This window comes from Rhincodon typus, unplaced genomic scaffold (genome assembly GCF_021869965.1).
Source record: "Rhincodon typus isolate 14 unplaced genomic scaffold, sRhiTyp1.1 hic_rhity00001499, whole genome shotgun sequence".
In the NCBI taxonomy this organism is placed as follows: Eukaryota; Metazoa; Chordata; class Chondrichthyes; order Orectolobiformes; family Rhincodontidae; genus Rhincodon; species Rhincodon typus.
In genome coordinates this window covers 6,870-25,000 of record NW_025967137.1, presented here as the reverse complement: position 1 = coordinate 25,000, position 18,131 = coordinate 6,870, and the positions used below count along the sequence as shown (strand labels likewise).

At 40.7% G+C, this 18,131-nt stretch overlaps 1 protein-coding gene across 1 annotated transcript; it reads left to right on the top strand.

Annotated features, from left to right (window-relative positions):
* The first annotated feature begins 1,981 nt into the window (after positions 1–1,981).
* On the top strand, positions 1,982–17,918 carry LOC109934911 (biogenesis of lysosome-related organelles complex 1 subunit 4-like). The gene is made up of 4 exons (XM_048592591.1): positions 1,982–2,243; positions 10,309–10,410; positions 12,169–12,303; positions 17,349–17,918. The coding sequence occupies exons 1-4, from the start codon at positions 2,088–2,090 to the stop codon at positions 17,433–17,435; spliced, it is 480 nt and encodes a 159-aa protein (XP_048448548.1). The 5' UTR covers positions 1,982–2,087; the 3' UTR covers positions 17,436–17,918.
* The last annotated feature ends 213 nt before the right edge of the window (positions 17,919–18,131 follow it).

Sequence of the window (18,131 nt, the reverse complement as noted above, 5' to 3'; positions counted from 1 at the left end):
GAAAATAACTATTGTTGGTCACAGTCCAGACCAGATAAGGATGCAGATTTTCCTAAAGCGCACTAGAGACCTGTGAGTTTTTATGACTGCTGATAATGGTTTAATGCTCACATGAGACCTCAATTTAAATTCCAACACCTGTAATGAGATTCACACCCAGGACCCCAGAGCATTACCTGGGTCTGTGGATTGCTATTCAGTGACACTACCACTACATCATCCCGATGTCTGTCTGTTCTAGTGTTTTGAGCATAAAGGTGAAGAGTGACACCAGAGGGGCCACTACCAGTGTTCCCTCTAAGCTCGGCAGCCACTCAGGTTCTGTGCACGCCGACACATTGTACTCCAGAGATGGAACCTCCATTGACCTTGGAGGACTGCATGTTGGGAAAAAAAGCAAGCTAGAGTAGTATTGAACATTGCTTGTCAATTTCAAAATGATACATCTCACATTTTAAGCCAGAGATGAGGGATTTCTTCTCTTGTAAGTTCATTAATATTTAGAATGCTCTTCCCCTGCAAGCAATAGAGACTGGATCATTGAATATTCAAAGTTGGTCAGATTTTTGACTGACAGGGCAGTTGAGGATTGAGGGTGTTGGAGGAGGAGTTCAGGGATGAAAGTAATGTTGGGTCATATTCAGGTCAGCCATGATCTTAATTAACCATAGAGATACTGGACCAACTGACCTCATGGCCATGAAAAACACTAAGCCGAAGTTTGTCTCTTTATCGGATTGATTTGAGAATTTTTTTTTTTTTTGCCTTCTTGCTTTCTGGTCTCCCTTACCATCTTGTGAGCTTCATATTATCTGTGCCCACTTAAGTTTACTTTTCCTTCTAAACCTGCTTAATACTCTCTTTACCATATTAGTTTGTGCTCCTCACCAAGAGAACTAAAGTTATCTGTAGGAATGTAGGACCTGACTCTCTCCAAGTGTGGATGGCCCTATTAGTATCCCAAAAATTATTCTGAACTCTTGTATATCATGCCCTATACACACCAGTTATCTTTCTAATCTGGTTGTTCTTGTAGGAGTTAATGTATTATACTGATTGTCTTTTTGAGAATAATACACTCGTGAGAGCCTGTCTCTCCCTTTTTCAGCATGAGTCTTGCAGTCAGGTCCATCATTGGTTTTGATGTGGTCACTGACACTTGGTACATTACTTCTCACTGGCTGACCACCCTCCTCCAAGCCACTCTGTACCCATTCCAGTAAGTTTGTTTTTTAAGCCTGGAACCTGACAGTGAGCATACAATTCAGGCTATATTACAGAAGAAACTCTAACTGTCAAATTTCTTGCAGTAGATGCAGTTGACTCACTTCCAGTGTTTCATGGTGCTGAGGTGTTCTGGTGCTGCTTGCAATTTTCCTCCCCTGAGTTGCTGTCTGTGATTATAGGTATTCAGCACTTTTAAAGAGTGTTTCAGATTTCCTAAAGACTCCCTCCGCCTCAACTGGGGTCCTTCTCTGTCACCAATTATGTTTGGTAACCTACTTTTCCTCCTAAACTTCACTGTTCTGTCCCTATTTTAGTGACCATCTCACAATTGTACACCACAGACTCATTGTCCTTTTATACTGTAGAGTGCCTCTAACTATTTTAGCAATTTGAGTTTGGCTAAATACATCAGAGGCACTTGTTAGCCATCCAGTTTCTTAAAAAAAAAAGTACCAACTGTTCAAGATCTGCCTAACTGAACTTTCTGCTGTCTTGTTGTAATAAATACAGTATTTTGACTTTCCAAAGAAAAAAATGTAACTGAAAACTGTTTCAGACTGGACATTTGTCACTGCCTGCTCACACTCTTGCTTCTAGAGTTAACTATCTCTAGGTGGAATAAACTGCTCAGTCTCAAAGCAAACATGACCAATATGAATGTAGTTAGGTGCCTCACTTTAGGATTAGTTTACTGTCTTCTACTCAAGCTTATCTCCACTATTGGCTTATCAATATTTTGTGAGAAGTTTGAGGAAGAATCAGAATGGTAGTAAACAGGTTGTAGAGAGCCTCGTGGTGTCAATGAGAATGATTGCTTGCTCAGAAATTCCTACTGGACTAGTGATTAGAGCCCTGGAGTAATGATACAGACTTTATTTGAGCTACTCTTAGTAAAATTGTACTTCATTGTGACAATAAGCTCCAGCTTGACCTATTTGTTGCAGATTCAACAATTGGAACAAAGTTTAGAAGAAATGCTTACTAGAGTGGATGAATTCTGTGGAATGTTGGACATGGTAAGTAGTTGTTTAACATCTGTGCCCCCTCTACATTCCCTGCTTTTGTAAAAGGGTTGCCTTTTGAGCTGAACACACTGGGTCAAGAGGATGGAAACATTTTTCTTTTGGCTTCTCTATATCCTTGTTGATGCTGTTCCAGAAGCAATTAGTCAGAAGTGTGATCTTGAAAGCTGGAATGATTTGGATTGTTTTTGTTCGTTGAGTGAATTCCACATTTCCAAACAGCAGTCACCTAGTTGTCCAAACAAAATCTGATTCAAATTCACATCTGAGGTGCAAAAACAGATGTTCACTTTTTTGTGGTCTCCTGATGCAGGAGACTAATGCACCAAACTGCTGAATCACAAGTATGCCCTAGAGTAGAATTGTAGTATGATTACCACATAAGAGGCCATTCTGTCCATTTTTGTCTGTACCAGCTCTGAGCAATTAAACTAGTCCTGAAATTCTACTCTTCCCCCAACCCCCCACCTTGAAAATTATTTCTTCTTCAGGTGCTTATCCAACTCCCTTTAGTAAACTCCAGTTGTATCTGCCATCTGCAGCATTATCAGACTGTTAATTTTAGATCCTAAACTCCGGCTGTGCTTTTTTTTTTAAAAAAAGAAAAAAAAATGTTTTGCTCATTGCTGTTCGTTTTTATCACTGTTCTCTGCCTCTTGACTCCTTTTTCAAATAGAAACTCTGGTCAATGCCCTCATGATTTTTGAACAGCTGTAAGAGATTGCTTCTTGACCTTCTCTGTTGAAAGCATAACTCTGGCTTCTCCAAAATATTCATGTAATTGAGGTCTTGTCCAGCTGAGAGGATGAGTACAGTCCCATCAAATTGATCACCCCTTCTTATTTCTCAGTTGCACCCATATAGCCTCACTGGATTATCCCTCAAGTAGCCTGTCTAAATGAGAGATTTTTTTCAATCCAGAGATTGAAAGCTGACTGTTGTAGGACTTGAAGAAGCTTTTTTCAATTTTCAGCTAAGTGCTTGGTTTTTTTAAGATTTGTTTTAATTTTCTTAATCTTTTGCATGATTAAGATTTGAAATCTGTGGGTAAGGAAGGGCAGTTTTTTATGTAAAAGGTGCAATTGAGAGCTTCCCTTTAGGACTAATATCACTGAGGGCATTCAAATGACAGTGTGACTAGCAGATTTAGAGAAGTCATTACTCGGCAGAATCAGTCAGACAGATGGGTGACTATCAGGAAAAGTAAGGTAGTTCAGAAGTCTCCTGTAGCTACTCTCCTCTCAAACACATTCCATTTTGGCTGCTATTGAAGGGGCTAGTTTCTCAGATGAAAATAGTGGCAGTCAGATTGTGGGCACTAAGAATGAATCTTGCGTTAAGTGGGATTTGTCAAGATTTAAAAGAATAATTGTTATAGGGGATTGTCCTGTGCGGCACAGAGGAGGTTCTGCAGTAATGAACATGAATTGGGATAGTATGTTGCTTTCCTGGTGCCACAGTTAAGGATATCTATGTTTGAAGCATATTGTCAAAGGGGGAGAGTGAAAAGCCAGGAGTTGTTGTACATGCTGGTATGAATGACGTAGTTAGGGAAAAGGTTAAGGCTTTGCAGAGTGAATATGAGGCTAGGTAGAAGGATTTTTTTTTTAAAAAAAAAAAGACCTCCAAAGTAGTAATCTCTATTTTATTCCCAGTGCAAAGATAGGGCAGATAAGACAGTGGCTGAAGTGGTAGTGCAATGTGTGGGAATTCAGATTATTGGATCATTGGGATCTCTTCTGGAGTAGAACACTTCTGTTCAGCAGGGATGGATTTCACCTGAACTAGAAAGGAACCAATATCCTGGTGGGGAAAATCTTGCTAGTGCCTGTAAACTTGGTGTTGGGAGGAGTCTTGGGGGAATGTTTGTGTGGGGGTGGGGTGTTCCTAGGTAACTTATTTCCCCTGAGACAGTATCCTCCACAACAGTATCTAAGACTTTACTTATTTGAGGGAGATAGCCAGTGGAGACTCCTACACAACCTGCCTACCTCTCCTGGCAGTCACTTATCTACCTGCAGTAGTGACCACTTCCCTGAAACTACTATCGCACTCTTTGCCTCCTGTTTGCTGCTCAGTGATCTGACTGTCACGCCAGCCAATCCATACAATCTGAGAGGCACTGCAGCTGGACACTTCCTGCAGACATGGTAGCCTTGGACACAACTGCTCTGTAATTTCTCACATTCTGAGAGGAGGAGCATAACGTTCCATTGCCATCTCCACCCCTTTTAACAACTAGTGGACCTATGAAAAAGGTCTTGCCTTGCCCTTGCCTTATTGCTGCTTGCTTTCCTCAACAAAGCCCGGTACTCACTTAAGCCCACACTTAAACCACAAGGTAGCCCCCTCAAAAAATTGCTGCAAAAATGTCTGGAACAAGGCACAGTAAAGCGTCTTCTCTGCAATAAACTGCACTCCCATTTCCCTAAACTGATCCATTTAGCTCAACTCCCAGCAATTCACTTCCTGCAGCACACAACATAATGTGGGAAAATGAAGTTATGCACTTTGGTAGAAAGAATATAATAGCTGAATATTACCTGGAAATAGACTGTAGAAAGCTGCAGTACAGAGGGATTTGGGGATCCTTGTGTATGAATCACACAACAGCAGAATCTGAGTTAATTCACTCAACAAATGGACAGGCTTTTATTTCAAGGGGAATGAAGTATAAAAATAGGCAGGTCTTGCTAAAATTATACAAAGCGCTAGTTATATCATACCTTGAATATTGTGGACAGTTTTGGTCCCCTGAACTAAAAAAAAAAATACTGATGTTGGAGGCAGTCCAGACAAGGTGGACTAGGTGACTGGACTGTAGCAGTTCAAGAAGGTAGCTTGCCACCACCTTCTCAAGAGTAACTAGGGATGAGCAATAAATGCTGGTTTAGCCAGTGGCATCCACATCCTGTGAATGTACATGGAATAGACCTTCCTTTGCACAATCTTGTGAGGAGGCGTTGAGTAGATTGAGTCTATACTCGTTTGGAATTTACTCCAGTAAGGTCTTGTCTTAGTCTATATAAGTTCTTGCGGCACTTGATGGGTAGATGTGGCGTTATGAACCAAATCAAATCCCCTCAAAATATATCAAGGAGATGGCAGAGGCCCTGACTACTGAAGGCAAGTATTGATGTGATTTCATTGGTCCACTACTAGACTTGAAGCAAAGCGCACTTCATTCTTACAACACAATTAAATGCAAACAAATAGAATTGGCATAATTTTAACTCTAGAAATATTTAAACTAATTAACTACTAATGATCAACTATTCCAATATAGCATCCCATAAACACCCCTTTGGCAAAGGCAAATTCAGCAAACCTGACTTTCCTCACCTGCTATCTCCCTTCCAGTCCCAGACAAAGGAACACTGAAATAAACAATCTAGCAGCAAGAAAGAACCTGACCTTTTTGCTACAGTGGAGAGAGAACTGAATCAATCAACTTCACCAGCCAGTTCCAAACCCCAACTGAAAGCAAAACTAAAACCCTGTGTCTGAGCCTAACTTCACCCAGTTATGCTTATTTTGTGTAGTTTTTAAAAACTACACAAGCACAAAGCTATTTGCCCACTGCTTCTGAAGCAGGCGTTCCATACCACTGTGGTAACACCTGTCCAACTGAAACCGCACAGGAGAAATCTCTTCAGGCACAGTACTGTCACAGCAGAGAAGTTGTTTCTCATTGTGAGGAAAGTCTAGGGTTGTCTGTTTTAAGACAGATGAAGAGGAATTTCTTGAGGGTAGTGAATCTTTGGACATCTTTTGGTTTGGAAAAGATTAAAAGTCCCCTTGTCCTGAGACTTCAGATTAGTGTCTTAAAAGCAGTAAAATTCCCTAGATTCTGAGAAGGTTCCAACAGATTAGAAAATAGCAAATGTGACTCATCTGTTCCTCCAAAGGATAGAGACAGAAAGCAGAAAACCTACAGGTCATTTAGCTTTAACGTCTGTTTGAGGGGTAAGGCTGGAAACTTAAGGATGTTGTGATGGGGCACTTAAGAAATCTGTGTAATGGGCATTGTCAATGTGGTTTTGTGAAAAAGAAATTGTTTGCTTAATTTATTCGAGGTCCTTTGAGAAATTTGAACTGAAATTAGGGAGGCTCTGTGGATGTGCTGAACTTAAGGGGCTGGATTTTCGAGGAATGGCAATCATACTCGGATTGCCGCACTGCTCCTACTTCTTTATATTAAGAAAGAACTCCATGTTTGTAGGAGATTCCAAAAGCAGATTCTGTAAAAATGCAGAATATATTTTCAATCCAGCTGTCCTTGCACTGTAGGATAGCCAAATCAATGGCTCCTTTTTCACAGTGCTGGCTACTGTATTCTGGTATTTTAAAAAATCCCATAGCATATCCCACTTTGAGAACTTGTGTGTGAGCATAAGTATGTTAACTAAGTGTGAGGTTAAAGTGCCAGTTGTAGTGTGTCAGGGTCTGAGGTCAGTTGGGTGTCAGGTAGGTGGGTACCATGATGCAAGTTGGGAAAGGTGGCAGGCTAGTGAATGCCTAGGGTAGCTCAGGCTGGTGGCGGGTTTGTCCTCTGGTGTGAAGAGGAGGGGTTCAGGTCCCCAGGGCAGAATGGAATGTTTGATCTGGGTCTAGGGGGCATTGAGTGGTCTGGAGGAGGTGTAATTGGCGAAGTTAAGGGTCAGTTTATTAGGTACCCAGGAGTTAAACTAGATTTTTAAATGTTCATCTCTTCTTGAGTAGCTGTGAACTGCAAGAACCCTCTGAATTCTCTAGTTTTTTGAAGAGGATACTTTCAGGATATGCCAGGTACAGGGAGGTTGCCCATCAGAATCTTCCATTTCTTGGACAAATCCCTTGGGTTTGCCACATCTGGGCTTCTGCAGGTTCCCAGTGGAGAACTCCAGTCTGCAATACAGAAACCACGAGCTGGCCATCAGAAATTCCTGCCATTTAGGTTTACGGAAGGAATTCAACACTGCATCAAAGGTTTCTACACAATAAGTGCTAATGGCTCAGATGATAACATGTGGATAGATAGAGGATTGGGTCACTGTTAGGAAACAATAGGAAAAAGTGATTTTTCAGGTTGACAAATGTGTAGAGGGGAATGCTCCAGTATTCATAGAAACATCAAAAATAGGAACGCAGGTAGGCCATTTAGCCCTTTGAGCATGCTTCTCTATTCAATATGATCATGGCTGATCGTTCTACTCAGTACCCTGTTCCTACATTTCTTTAGCCTTGGCAACTACATCTATCTCCTTTAAAAACATTCAATGTTTTGGCATCAGCTACTTTTTTGGCAGAGAATTCCACAGGCTCAGGCTTTTTATTTAGCATGGAAACAGACCCTTCGGTCCAATTCATTTATGCTGAACAGGCATTCCAATCTGACCCAGTCCCATTTATCACAATTTGGCCAATATCCCTGTAAACCCTACCTATTCATATACCCATACAGATGCCTTTTAAATGTTGCAATTGTACCCACCTCCACTAGTTTCTCTGGCAGTTGTTCCATACAGGCACCACCCTCTTAAAAAAAGTTACCCCTCAGGTTCTTTTTAAATCTTTCCCCTCTCACCTTACATCTGTGCCCTTTAGTTTTGGACTTTTGGATAGGAAAAAGATTTTGGCTATTCACCCTATCCATGCCCCTCAAGATTTTATAAATCTCTAGAAGGTCACCCTTCATCCTCTAACACTCCAGGGAAAAAAGCCCAGCCTATTCAGCCTCTCACTATAAATTAAATTCTTCAGTCCCAGCAATATCCTTGTAAATCTTTTCTGCACTGTCCCGAGTTTAACAATATTCTTCCTCTAGAACGGAGACCAGAATTGTGGTGCAGTCCCTCTTGGAATGCTGCATAATGTCCTGTGCAGCTGCAACATGATGTTTCCACTCCTATACTCCATATTCTTCCCAATAAAAGCAAGTGTGCCATACACCACCTTCATGCTGTCTACCTGCAATAATGCCACTTTAAACAAATTATGCACCTGCACCCCTAGGTCTCTCTGTTCAGCAACACTCCTCAGGGCCCTACTATAAATTGTATAAGTCCTGCCCTATCAAAATGCAACACCTTTATATTTATCTAAATTAAACTCCTTCTGCTGCTCGTCGGCCCATTTGCCTATCTGATCAAGGTCTCAATGTGCTCTGACATAATCTTCTTCACTGTCCAATACACCAACTATTTTGGTGTCACCTGCAAATTTACTAACCACACCTCCTATATTCACATCCAAATCACTTGTATAAATGGTGAAAAGCAGTGGACCCAGCACTGATCGTTGTGGCAGTGAAGATATTTCTTCTCGCCTCAGTCCTAAACGGCCTACTTGTATCCTTTAGGTTATGACCCTGGTCCTGGATTCCCCAATCAAGAGTTTTCTACTTGCATTTACCCTGTCTAAAATTTCCAGTTTAGAATTTAGTGCTGACATGTGAACTATTTACAATTTATATTAACTTTGGATGAGGGAACCAAGTATGATTGCTTAATTAGCTGGAAGATAAGGAGTCTATAAAGGGATATAAATTTGAGTGAGCAAAAATTTGAGCTGGAGTATAACCGAACTTGCCAACACAACAGTAAAGTGGAAATGTAGTGGATTATTTAACTAGGGAACTGATTCCTTTGTAGCTCAGTGTCCTAGTCCATGAATCATATGTTAATATGCAGATACATCAAGAGGTTAGGACAGCAAATGGAATGCTATCCTTTATCGCAAATGGAGCGTAAGATAAAAGTACGGTTGTTTTCCTGCTGTTATACAGGGCATTGGTGAGGTCACATTTGGAATACGTTGTAGCGTTCTGGTCTCCTTATTTATGTAAATGTTAGAAACCGTTCGGAAAAGATCCACTTGACAGATTCCTTAGATTTGAGGTCTTACCTTAGAAGAAAGGTTGGGCCTGTATCCAATTGGAGCTAATCTCTTTGAAGTATGCATGATCCTGAGGTGCCTTGATGTGGTTGATGCTGAAATGATTTTACTCGTTGTGGGACGAACAAGTGTCTCAAGTCAAAGTTTAAAAATAAGATAGATAAAAAATTTAACTGAGAATATTTTAGACCTCTGCCAAGTGGAGGTAGAGCCTTAAATATTTTTAAGGCAGAAGTAGATTCTTGACAAGTGAGTCATAGGTTATCTTGGGTAGGTCAGAATGTGGAACTGAGGCCACTGTCATATCGGTCTTGATCTCACTGGTGGAGCAGGCTCTGGGGGCTGAATGTCCTACTGCTTTGAATTTGTTTGTGTTCTTGGAAATTATTTCTCTGCCTCCTCTGAAGCCTTTGCATGGTTCCTAAATGTGCAGTGCCTTGAATTGATCAATCTTCCAGTTAGCCTGAAGGAGTTTTAAATAGGTTTGTAATAACTTCATTGCTGTTACATGCTATGTCTCGGTAAAACCCAGAAGTCCCTTTTTTCATATTAACCCCTTTCTTAACCTGCTAACCTACCTTCAATAATTTATGAACATATGCACCCAGAGTTCTCTGACTGCATCTCCTTTTGAATTGTTTCTTTTCCATATTGTCTCATTCTTCCAACCATAATGTACCCCTTCACAATTCTCTGAATTAGATTTAATCTGCTGTCTGTCACTCATTTCACCAATCAATTTATGCTTTCTTGAAGTCCATCATGTCCACCTCACGATTCATATGTTTAAGTTTTGTCAACTGCTCCAAAACTTGGAAGCGATGCTCCGAGTACTCAAGTCTGGGTCATTTCTTGTAGATCAAGGGAAATAGTGGTCTTAATACTTCTCACTAATTCTCTCAAGTTTGTAAACGAACTACCACCGTGCTGACTTGTTTCCTGTCACTTTGCCTTTAACAAATTCATGCTGGCTTTCCCTAATTAACAGTCGCTTGGTGGAATAACATTGTTCTGGATTCTTATGTCAAAGATTTTCCACTGTCTAAGTTAGATTGGCTGTAGTTTGAGATTATCTTTATTCTTTTTTTGAATAGGTTATAATGTTTTTAAAAGATTTATTGGAGCATTGAATTGCAGGTTTCACAGTTCACTTCGTGGGTTAAAATGCTGTTTTCTGCTGCAGATTCGAAATGATTCTTCTCAGATAATGAATGAAAATATCCCTGAAATCCACGCGAAAGCAGATGAAATGAAGCAATTATACCAGAAGATTGATAAATTAGAGGTGGGCAATTTGTACTTCTATTATTGTTAGACAGTTGCCTTGTGATAACAATGAAAAAGTTGTCATCAAAGCTTCATGTAATTATTTATAACAGACATCTTGTATTGATGTAGTCTTCCTATTAACTGTTTCCATTGGAAGTGTGGACACGGGTGCTTTATTCTTTATAATTTCCTGTGTAAAATTTGTTTCATTCTGTATGCTATCAACTTTGAATCATTCAACTAGTGAAAGAGCTATCTAAACATTCCACTTCCTTGACCCTTCATAAGCCTACAAACCTTTCTTTTTCTGGTATAATATCTATTTCCATTTGGGTGGATGCTATTTGAACCCCCTTCCTCCACCCAAGATCACAACAACTCACTGCTTCTAAAATAGAACTAAAATTTTCCTCCCCCTCTAGGTTATTTTGCCAATTGTACATGTACTCTGTTTATTGGTTGTTCTGTCAATAGAGCAAACAACAAACTGTCCTGTTTAAGTCTATCAAAACCTGTTAGTGACTTAGAAATGACAAAGGTGAAATTTCTTCTCAGAAGAAGAACAACTAAAATGTTTCAATTTTTCCTGTTATTTTAAAAATATGCATATTAACACAACACTAAATTTTCAATGAAAGGGAATCTGTACTTCCATTGAAAGCTGACAAGAATATGCTGTTAAATGACATGATCAGTACAAATCTGGAAGGTCTCCAGTTCTGTACCTAAGGTACCACCTGATTTTGAGGAAAAAGTGCTCAAAATGTCTTCTAAACGTAATTAGAAGTGAACAATAATCAGCTAAATCTTCTGATACTTGTCAATCCTTGCTGAAGATGTGCCTTTGTGCAGAGATAGTCGGAACTGCAGATGCTGAAGAATCTGAGATAACAAGGTGTAGAGCTGGATGAACACAGCAGGCCAAGCAGCATCATAGGAGCAGGAAGGCTGACGTTTAGGGCCTAGACCCTTCATCAGAAATGGGGGAGGGGAAGGGGGTTCTGAAATAAATAGGGAGAGAGGGGGAGGCGGAAAGAAGATGGATAGAGGAGAAGATAGGTGGAGAGGAGACAGACTGGTCAAAGAGGTGGGGATGGAGCCAGTAAAGGTCCATGTAGGTGGGGAGGAGATAGGCCCGTCCTCCCTGGACTGACAAGTCAAGTGCATGTTGGGAGTAAGTTTGATTAGACCGATCTATATAATGCTGTCACTGGTTAAATAGTTTAGATTCTCAAAGTTTGCAAATAATGGCTACTTAGACCGACAAGCATCTGTGGAACTGTTCTCCAGCAAAACGTTAATTTGAAGGAGGGAATAAAATTGAATTTAATACTAGTACCATACTTGGTGGTATAGCGGCTCAGTGGTTAGCACTACTGCCTCACAGTGGCAGGGACCCAGGTTCAATTGCAGCCTTGGGCAACTGTGCAGACTCCAGAGACATTCTCTGTCTGTATGGGGTTCCTTCTACAGTCCAAACATATGCAGGTTAGGTGGATTGGCCATGCTACATTGCCCATAATGTCTAGAGTGGGAAATGCAAGGATAAGATAATGTGGGATGTTCCTCAGAGGGTTGGTGTGGATTCGATGGGTTGAATGGCCTGTGTCAATACTAGGGTTTCTATGATTCAATCCCATAGTGAAAGAGGATTGCCAGGTGTGAGCAAAAAAAATTGAGTGGCAGGTAAAACTTATTTCAACAAAAGCTATCTAAACTATAAAAATGCAATCGGGTGTATATTTAACTAACAATATACCGATGTAAATTACAGGCCTTTGTCAAGATGGTTGGACAAAATGTATGTGTTCTAGATAATCAAGTTACACAAGCTGAAGCCGAAGTTGGAAGCTTTCCCAGCACCTTTAGAAAAATCTGGCACTCAATCGGTTCTCCAGCATTCCTTAATGTGGGTATTGTTCCTCTTTTATTTTTAAATATAAAAATTCCCAGAATTGAGGTTTACTGCTTTATCCTGTTCTTTGAAATTGACAATGATTACTGATATTATCTAATAGTATTAGACAATTAATCCTGAACCTTGGCTAATGTTCTGGGAATCCAGGTTTTGAATTCTATGAAAATAATAATCTGGAATTAAGAATCAAATGACAACTGTGAAACCAGTGTTGATTTTGTTGGGGGAAATAAAAATATGGTTCACTAATGTCCTTCCCTGAAGGACATCTACTATGTTGACCTGGTCTAGTGTAGATATGACTCCAGACCCACCAAATGTGGTTGACTCTCAACTGCCTAGCAAGCCGCTCAATGCCTAAGTCGTCTCAACAAGAAATGAAACCAGACCACTACCTGGCATTGACTTTGCACTAGAAAGGACAATGACAAAAATAGCCCTGTCAACTCTGCAAAGTCCTCCATACTAACATCTGGAGGCTAGTACCAAAATTGGAAGAGCTCTCTCTGACTAAACAAGTAACAGCCTGATGTATTCACGCTCCTGAAATCACATCTTACAGACAACATAGCAGACACCATTGCCATTTCTGTGTATGTCCTGTCTCAGCGGCAGGACAGACCCAGCAGAGGTGGTGACGGTGGTATAGAGTTGCCTTGGAACTCCTACATTGACTCCTGGACACCATGCAGTCTCATGACACCAGTTAAAGATGGACAAGGAAACAACCTGCTTGTTACCACTTAGTGCCCTCCCTCAGCTGATGAATCAGTACTCCTCCATGTTGAACAACACTTGGAGGAAGCACTGAGGGTGGCAAGAGTGCAAAATGTAGTTTGGTGAACTTCAATGTCGACCACAAGAATAGCTCTGCAGCAGCACAACTGATTAAGCTGGTCAAGTAATAAAGGACATTGCTGCTAGATTGGGATGCAGCAGCTGGAGAGAACCAAAAAGTGGAAAAAAAAATGTATATTTGACCACCACCAATCTGTCTGCTGCAAATGCGTATGTTCATGATGGTATCTGTAAGAATGACCACCGCACAGTCCTTGTGAAGATGCAGTCCCACTTTGTGGAGAATACCCTCCGTGTTGTGTGGTGCTATCACTGTGCCCAGTAGGACAGACTTCAAACAGTTGTAGTGACTTCAAACAGATGTAGCAACTCCAGAATGGGCATCTGAGGCACTGTACATCAGCAGCATTATTCTACAACAGAATCTGAAATGTTATGGCCTGTGTATATCCCCCACTGAATTGTTACCATCAAGCCAGGGGATCCATTCTAGTTGAGTGGAGTAGCACCAGGCACACATGAAAATGAGGCAACACCCTGGTGAAGCTTCAGAAAGGACTACTGGCATATCATTCGGCATAAACAGCAAGTGATAGAGCCAGGTGATGTTCCATTACCAGTGCATAAGATGTAAGCCCAGCAGTCCTGTCACATCCGGTTGTTGTTGGTGGATAATTAAACGATTCACTGGAGGAGGAGGCTGCATAAATATCCCCATCCTCCATGGTGGAAGAAGCCAGCACATCAGCGCAAAAGACAAGGCTGATGCATTCACAGCAATCTTCAGCCATAAGTGCTGTTTGGGGGAGGCCGCGATGGGTCATTGTGGTCCCTAACATTTCAGATGCCAGTCTTCAGCCAATTCTATTCCCTTCATGATATCAAGAAACAATTGGAGGTACTGGATACTGCAAATGCTATGGGCCCTGACAGCATTCCTGCAAGAGTACTGAAGACTTGTGCTCCAGAACTTGGTGCACCCTCTAGCTAAGCTCTTCCACTGCAGTTACAACACTGACATCTGCCTGGTATATCCTGTGCACAAAAAGCAGGACAAATCCAATCTGGCTAATTGACAGTAGACTGATGGGACAGTAATCAGTAAAGTGATAAGTGCTATCAAGCACCTTCTCAGCAATAACCTGCTCACTGGCACCCAGGTTGGGTTCTGCCAGAGTCACTTGGCTCCTGACCTCATTATAGCCTTGTTTCAAACATGGACAAAATGGCTGAATTCCAGATGCAAGGTGAGAGTTACAGCCCCTGACTTCAAGGTCGCATTCAACCAAGGAACTTGAGCAAAACTGACTTATGCTGAAGCTGAGCTGTGGTGGGGAGACAGAATCCAGAGAGAGGTGGAAGGGCAGGTAAAAGAGTATTGATATTCAGCTTGTGTTTTGTCCTAGCTTACTAAATGATGCGCGTTTTGGGTAGGAGAGAATGGATATGGAAGCTGATGGGATGATAAGTGACGACTGGGGGCTGCTGTCGTTGGAGGGAAGAGAAGGGGTGAGGGCAGAAGTGTCAGATGGGGTTGGGTATGACTGAAGGTACTTTCAATCACGATAGCAGAGAATCCTCAGTTGGGGAAGGAATGCCCCTGTCCTCCACCCCATGTCAAGTAACATTTATTGTCTGATACTAATGGTGTGACTGTCTCCAACAAGAAAAAAAATCAAATCTTCATCCCTTGATGTTCAATGGATTTACCAGTGCTGAATCCACCATTATCAGTATCCTTGGTTACCAATAATTGAACTGGATCTACTAACTTAAATACGAGAGCAGATCAGAGCCTTGGAGTTCCGTGGCAATAACTTTGTTTCCCTAAACCTGGTGCGGCACAGTTCAGCAATGCAATGGAATGCTGTCCACTTGCCTGGATGAATGCAGCTTCAGTAGCAGTCAAGAAGTTTGACACTATCCAGCAGCCTACTTGATTGGCATGTTGTCATGTACCACTTGGAACATTCCCTGCCTTTATCACTTCTACACAATGGTAGCATTGTGTAATTATTTCCAAGGTGCACTGTAGTAACGCTAAGGCTTCTCTGACAGTGCGTTCCAGACCCTCAACCTCTCTCCCTCGCTGAGAAGAGCGAGGGCGGTAGATATAGGCATCTATAAGTTCCCCTCCAAGCCACTCACCAATCTTGACCTAGAAACTTTCCATGGCTATTGGATAGATTTAGCTAGCTTATCCCATGAATGAAGAATAAATTAAAAATGTGCATTTACTCCTTATGTGACTGCTGCCATGACTGACGGAATATACTGGATAATCCTGTACTGTTTGTAACTGTATTTGAACAGCTTTACTAGAAGTATAGCCAGGGGCACAGATCTTGATCACCAAAGCAAGGATGTTGTCATTCCCTATATGCAATTGTTCCTTGATTCGCGTGAAGTGAATAGACTTCATTGAAAACTGCCATTCATTGGGAATCTTAAGTGGGTTATCAGGTGCAAATGCATTGTCTTTGTCTTTGTTTTGTTTTCATGTGTTGAGTATAAGGATCACCACTAAGCCTCTGAATGTGAACTGCAGCACCTCAATCTGATCTGTTGGTTGAAGCTAAATAAGAACTGTGGTTCCTGTAAACCAGGAACAAAAACAGAAGTTGCTGGAAGAGTTCAAATCTGGCAGCGTCTGAAGAAAAATCATCAGTTAAAGCTTTGGGCCTGGTGACCCTTCCCCAGTTGAGGAAGGGTCACTGTACCCGAAACGTTAATTCTGATTTTTCACAAATACAGCCAGACTTGCTGAGCTTTTCCAGCAACTTCTGTTTTTGTTATTGGTTGAGAAAATGCTTAGGTCTCTGTAGCATGCTATTTCCACATTTTGCTGTCTTCATCTTCTCACTGAACTTCTGGTTTGGTTGTGTAGTCTGATGGTCATGGTAGAGTGAGGGATATGCTGGGCTGTGAAGTTAGTTGGTGTGGAAATATAATCCTACTGATTTTAGTACCCAAAATATCATGGCATATCTGTTCTTGACCCATTTACCAGTGTTTGTACCACAATTGGTAAATTGAGGATAACCTGCATGAGAGTGGGCCTCATCTCCACAGGAACTGTGCAGCGGTCCCGCCTACAAATATTTCCATCGGCAGACGCATCTGTGACAGATCGAGTAGAAGTGCATGCAGTTTCCACTCCTAATGGTGTTCTTGCCCCCTGCAAGGTCAGTCAGACAGCTTTAAAGCTCAGTTGCTGTAGTAGCGGTACTTGAGTTCCTCACTGCTGGACATTGAAGCCTTCTATTCAGATTCCATTGTGCCCTTGCTACCTTCAATGTTTTTTCCAAATAGTGTTAACTAGAAAAGCACTGATTCATCTGCCGGAGTGCGTACATGGCAGTTAAAAGGTTTACTTGCTGATGTTTGATCTGATGTTAAAAATCAATGTTGAACTGTCAATGCCACTCCTGAGTTTGTCATCACCTCTGTCAGTGGGACAGAGAACTCTAGGATGTGATTCAGTCAGTACGATTGTCAGGTTTAATTGATCTGTGGCGGAGCTGCCAAAATGAACGTTGGTGAGCAGGACTGGGCTGGAGTGAGTTTATTCTCAAGACTAACGTTTTTTAGGTCAAGTCTTGTCTTGTCCAGTTTTTATTCATTTTAATGTACTTTGTGTAACGCAATTGTGCATCAACCACATTGGATTTGGACTCATATGCCAGGCAGGATAAAGGCAGACCACTTCCTTAGTAATAAGCATTTGAGAACTGCTTCTGTTTTTGATGATCCAGTAGCTTCACAATCACTACTGCTGATCTAGATTTTTAATTTTATTTAGTCAAATTCTTCAACTACTATGATGAGATTTGAACAATTATCTCCAGGTTATTAGTCTAGATTTCTGGATTACTCATTTCGTAATATATTGCTATAGCTAGATGCCACACTTGATTTGTACTGTGTGCTGTTAATTTGTTTACTATATTTAAATCAGCTGACTTTTAGTTGGGCACTGGATCTTCTTTTGGATTTTACATTGCCAGTTGTCAAATTAAAATGCATTATTAAATGACTGGTGTACAGAATTTTTGTAATCCCTGACTTGTCTGTCATTTACTTGGAAGATTTGTAGAAGAGGTATGGTTTGCTTTTAGGAGAACCAATGATGTTGAGATCAAGGTTTTTTTTTTAAAAAGTGAACAAGCAATTTTTATACTGAATGACAAAAGACAGATACCCTGATTCTAACTGATTTTGTGCTTTTCTCATTGTAGAAATCATTGCCTAAGAGACAACAGCAAAAGTTTGAACCTCCAACCCTCTTCCGGACAGAAGATTACTTCCCAGTGCAGAACTCCTAGCATATAATTATAACATTAAAAGAATAGTAGCACAGTGTCAGTCACTTCCAGTTAATGAAGCAAGGGTCATTTTCTTATGAAACAGGCTGATTGTTCAAAACCTCAGAGGCCAATATTCTTGTCTTCCTTTTAATATCAAAGTATTGCTTTTGATATGAAACTGCTTAAATATGCACAAAGTAAATACTGCTAACAGATAAAATTTGAACAGTATTGATATTTGTCTACAGCTTTATAATTACCAAGGATGAGTTTTTTTCAATGCTGATCTGGTAAGAGTTCGGTTTGAGACTATCTTTGATATTTGCTGATTAATGATAAATGGTATCCATGCTAATGCCAAGGCATGATTTTGCACTTTTTGTTTGTCTTAGAACATGTTGAACTTCCATTTCTTAAATCCTGTAAACTGAGGGTGAGAAATATCCTTTTTTTTTCTGGAGAACCAATGATTTTTTTCAAAGAAATTATATCATTAACTAACTACTTTAGGCACTGGATTTTATACAAGTTCTTTTATGTTGGAAATTATTAAATTGCTGTTCAGCATTGTATCTCCCAACAATGCACTGTCTATTCATTTTTAGTTGTTAAAAATGATCCAAAATATCCAATTTTCAAAGAAAATTGGAAGTAAGTCAGGTAGTGATATTTCACTGTCAGCATTGGGATCCATTAATATTATTTAAACTTGCA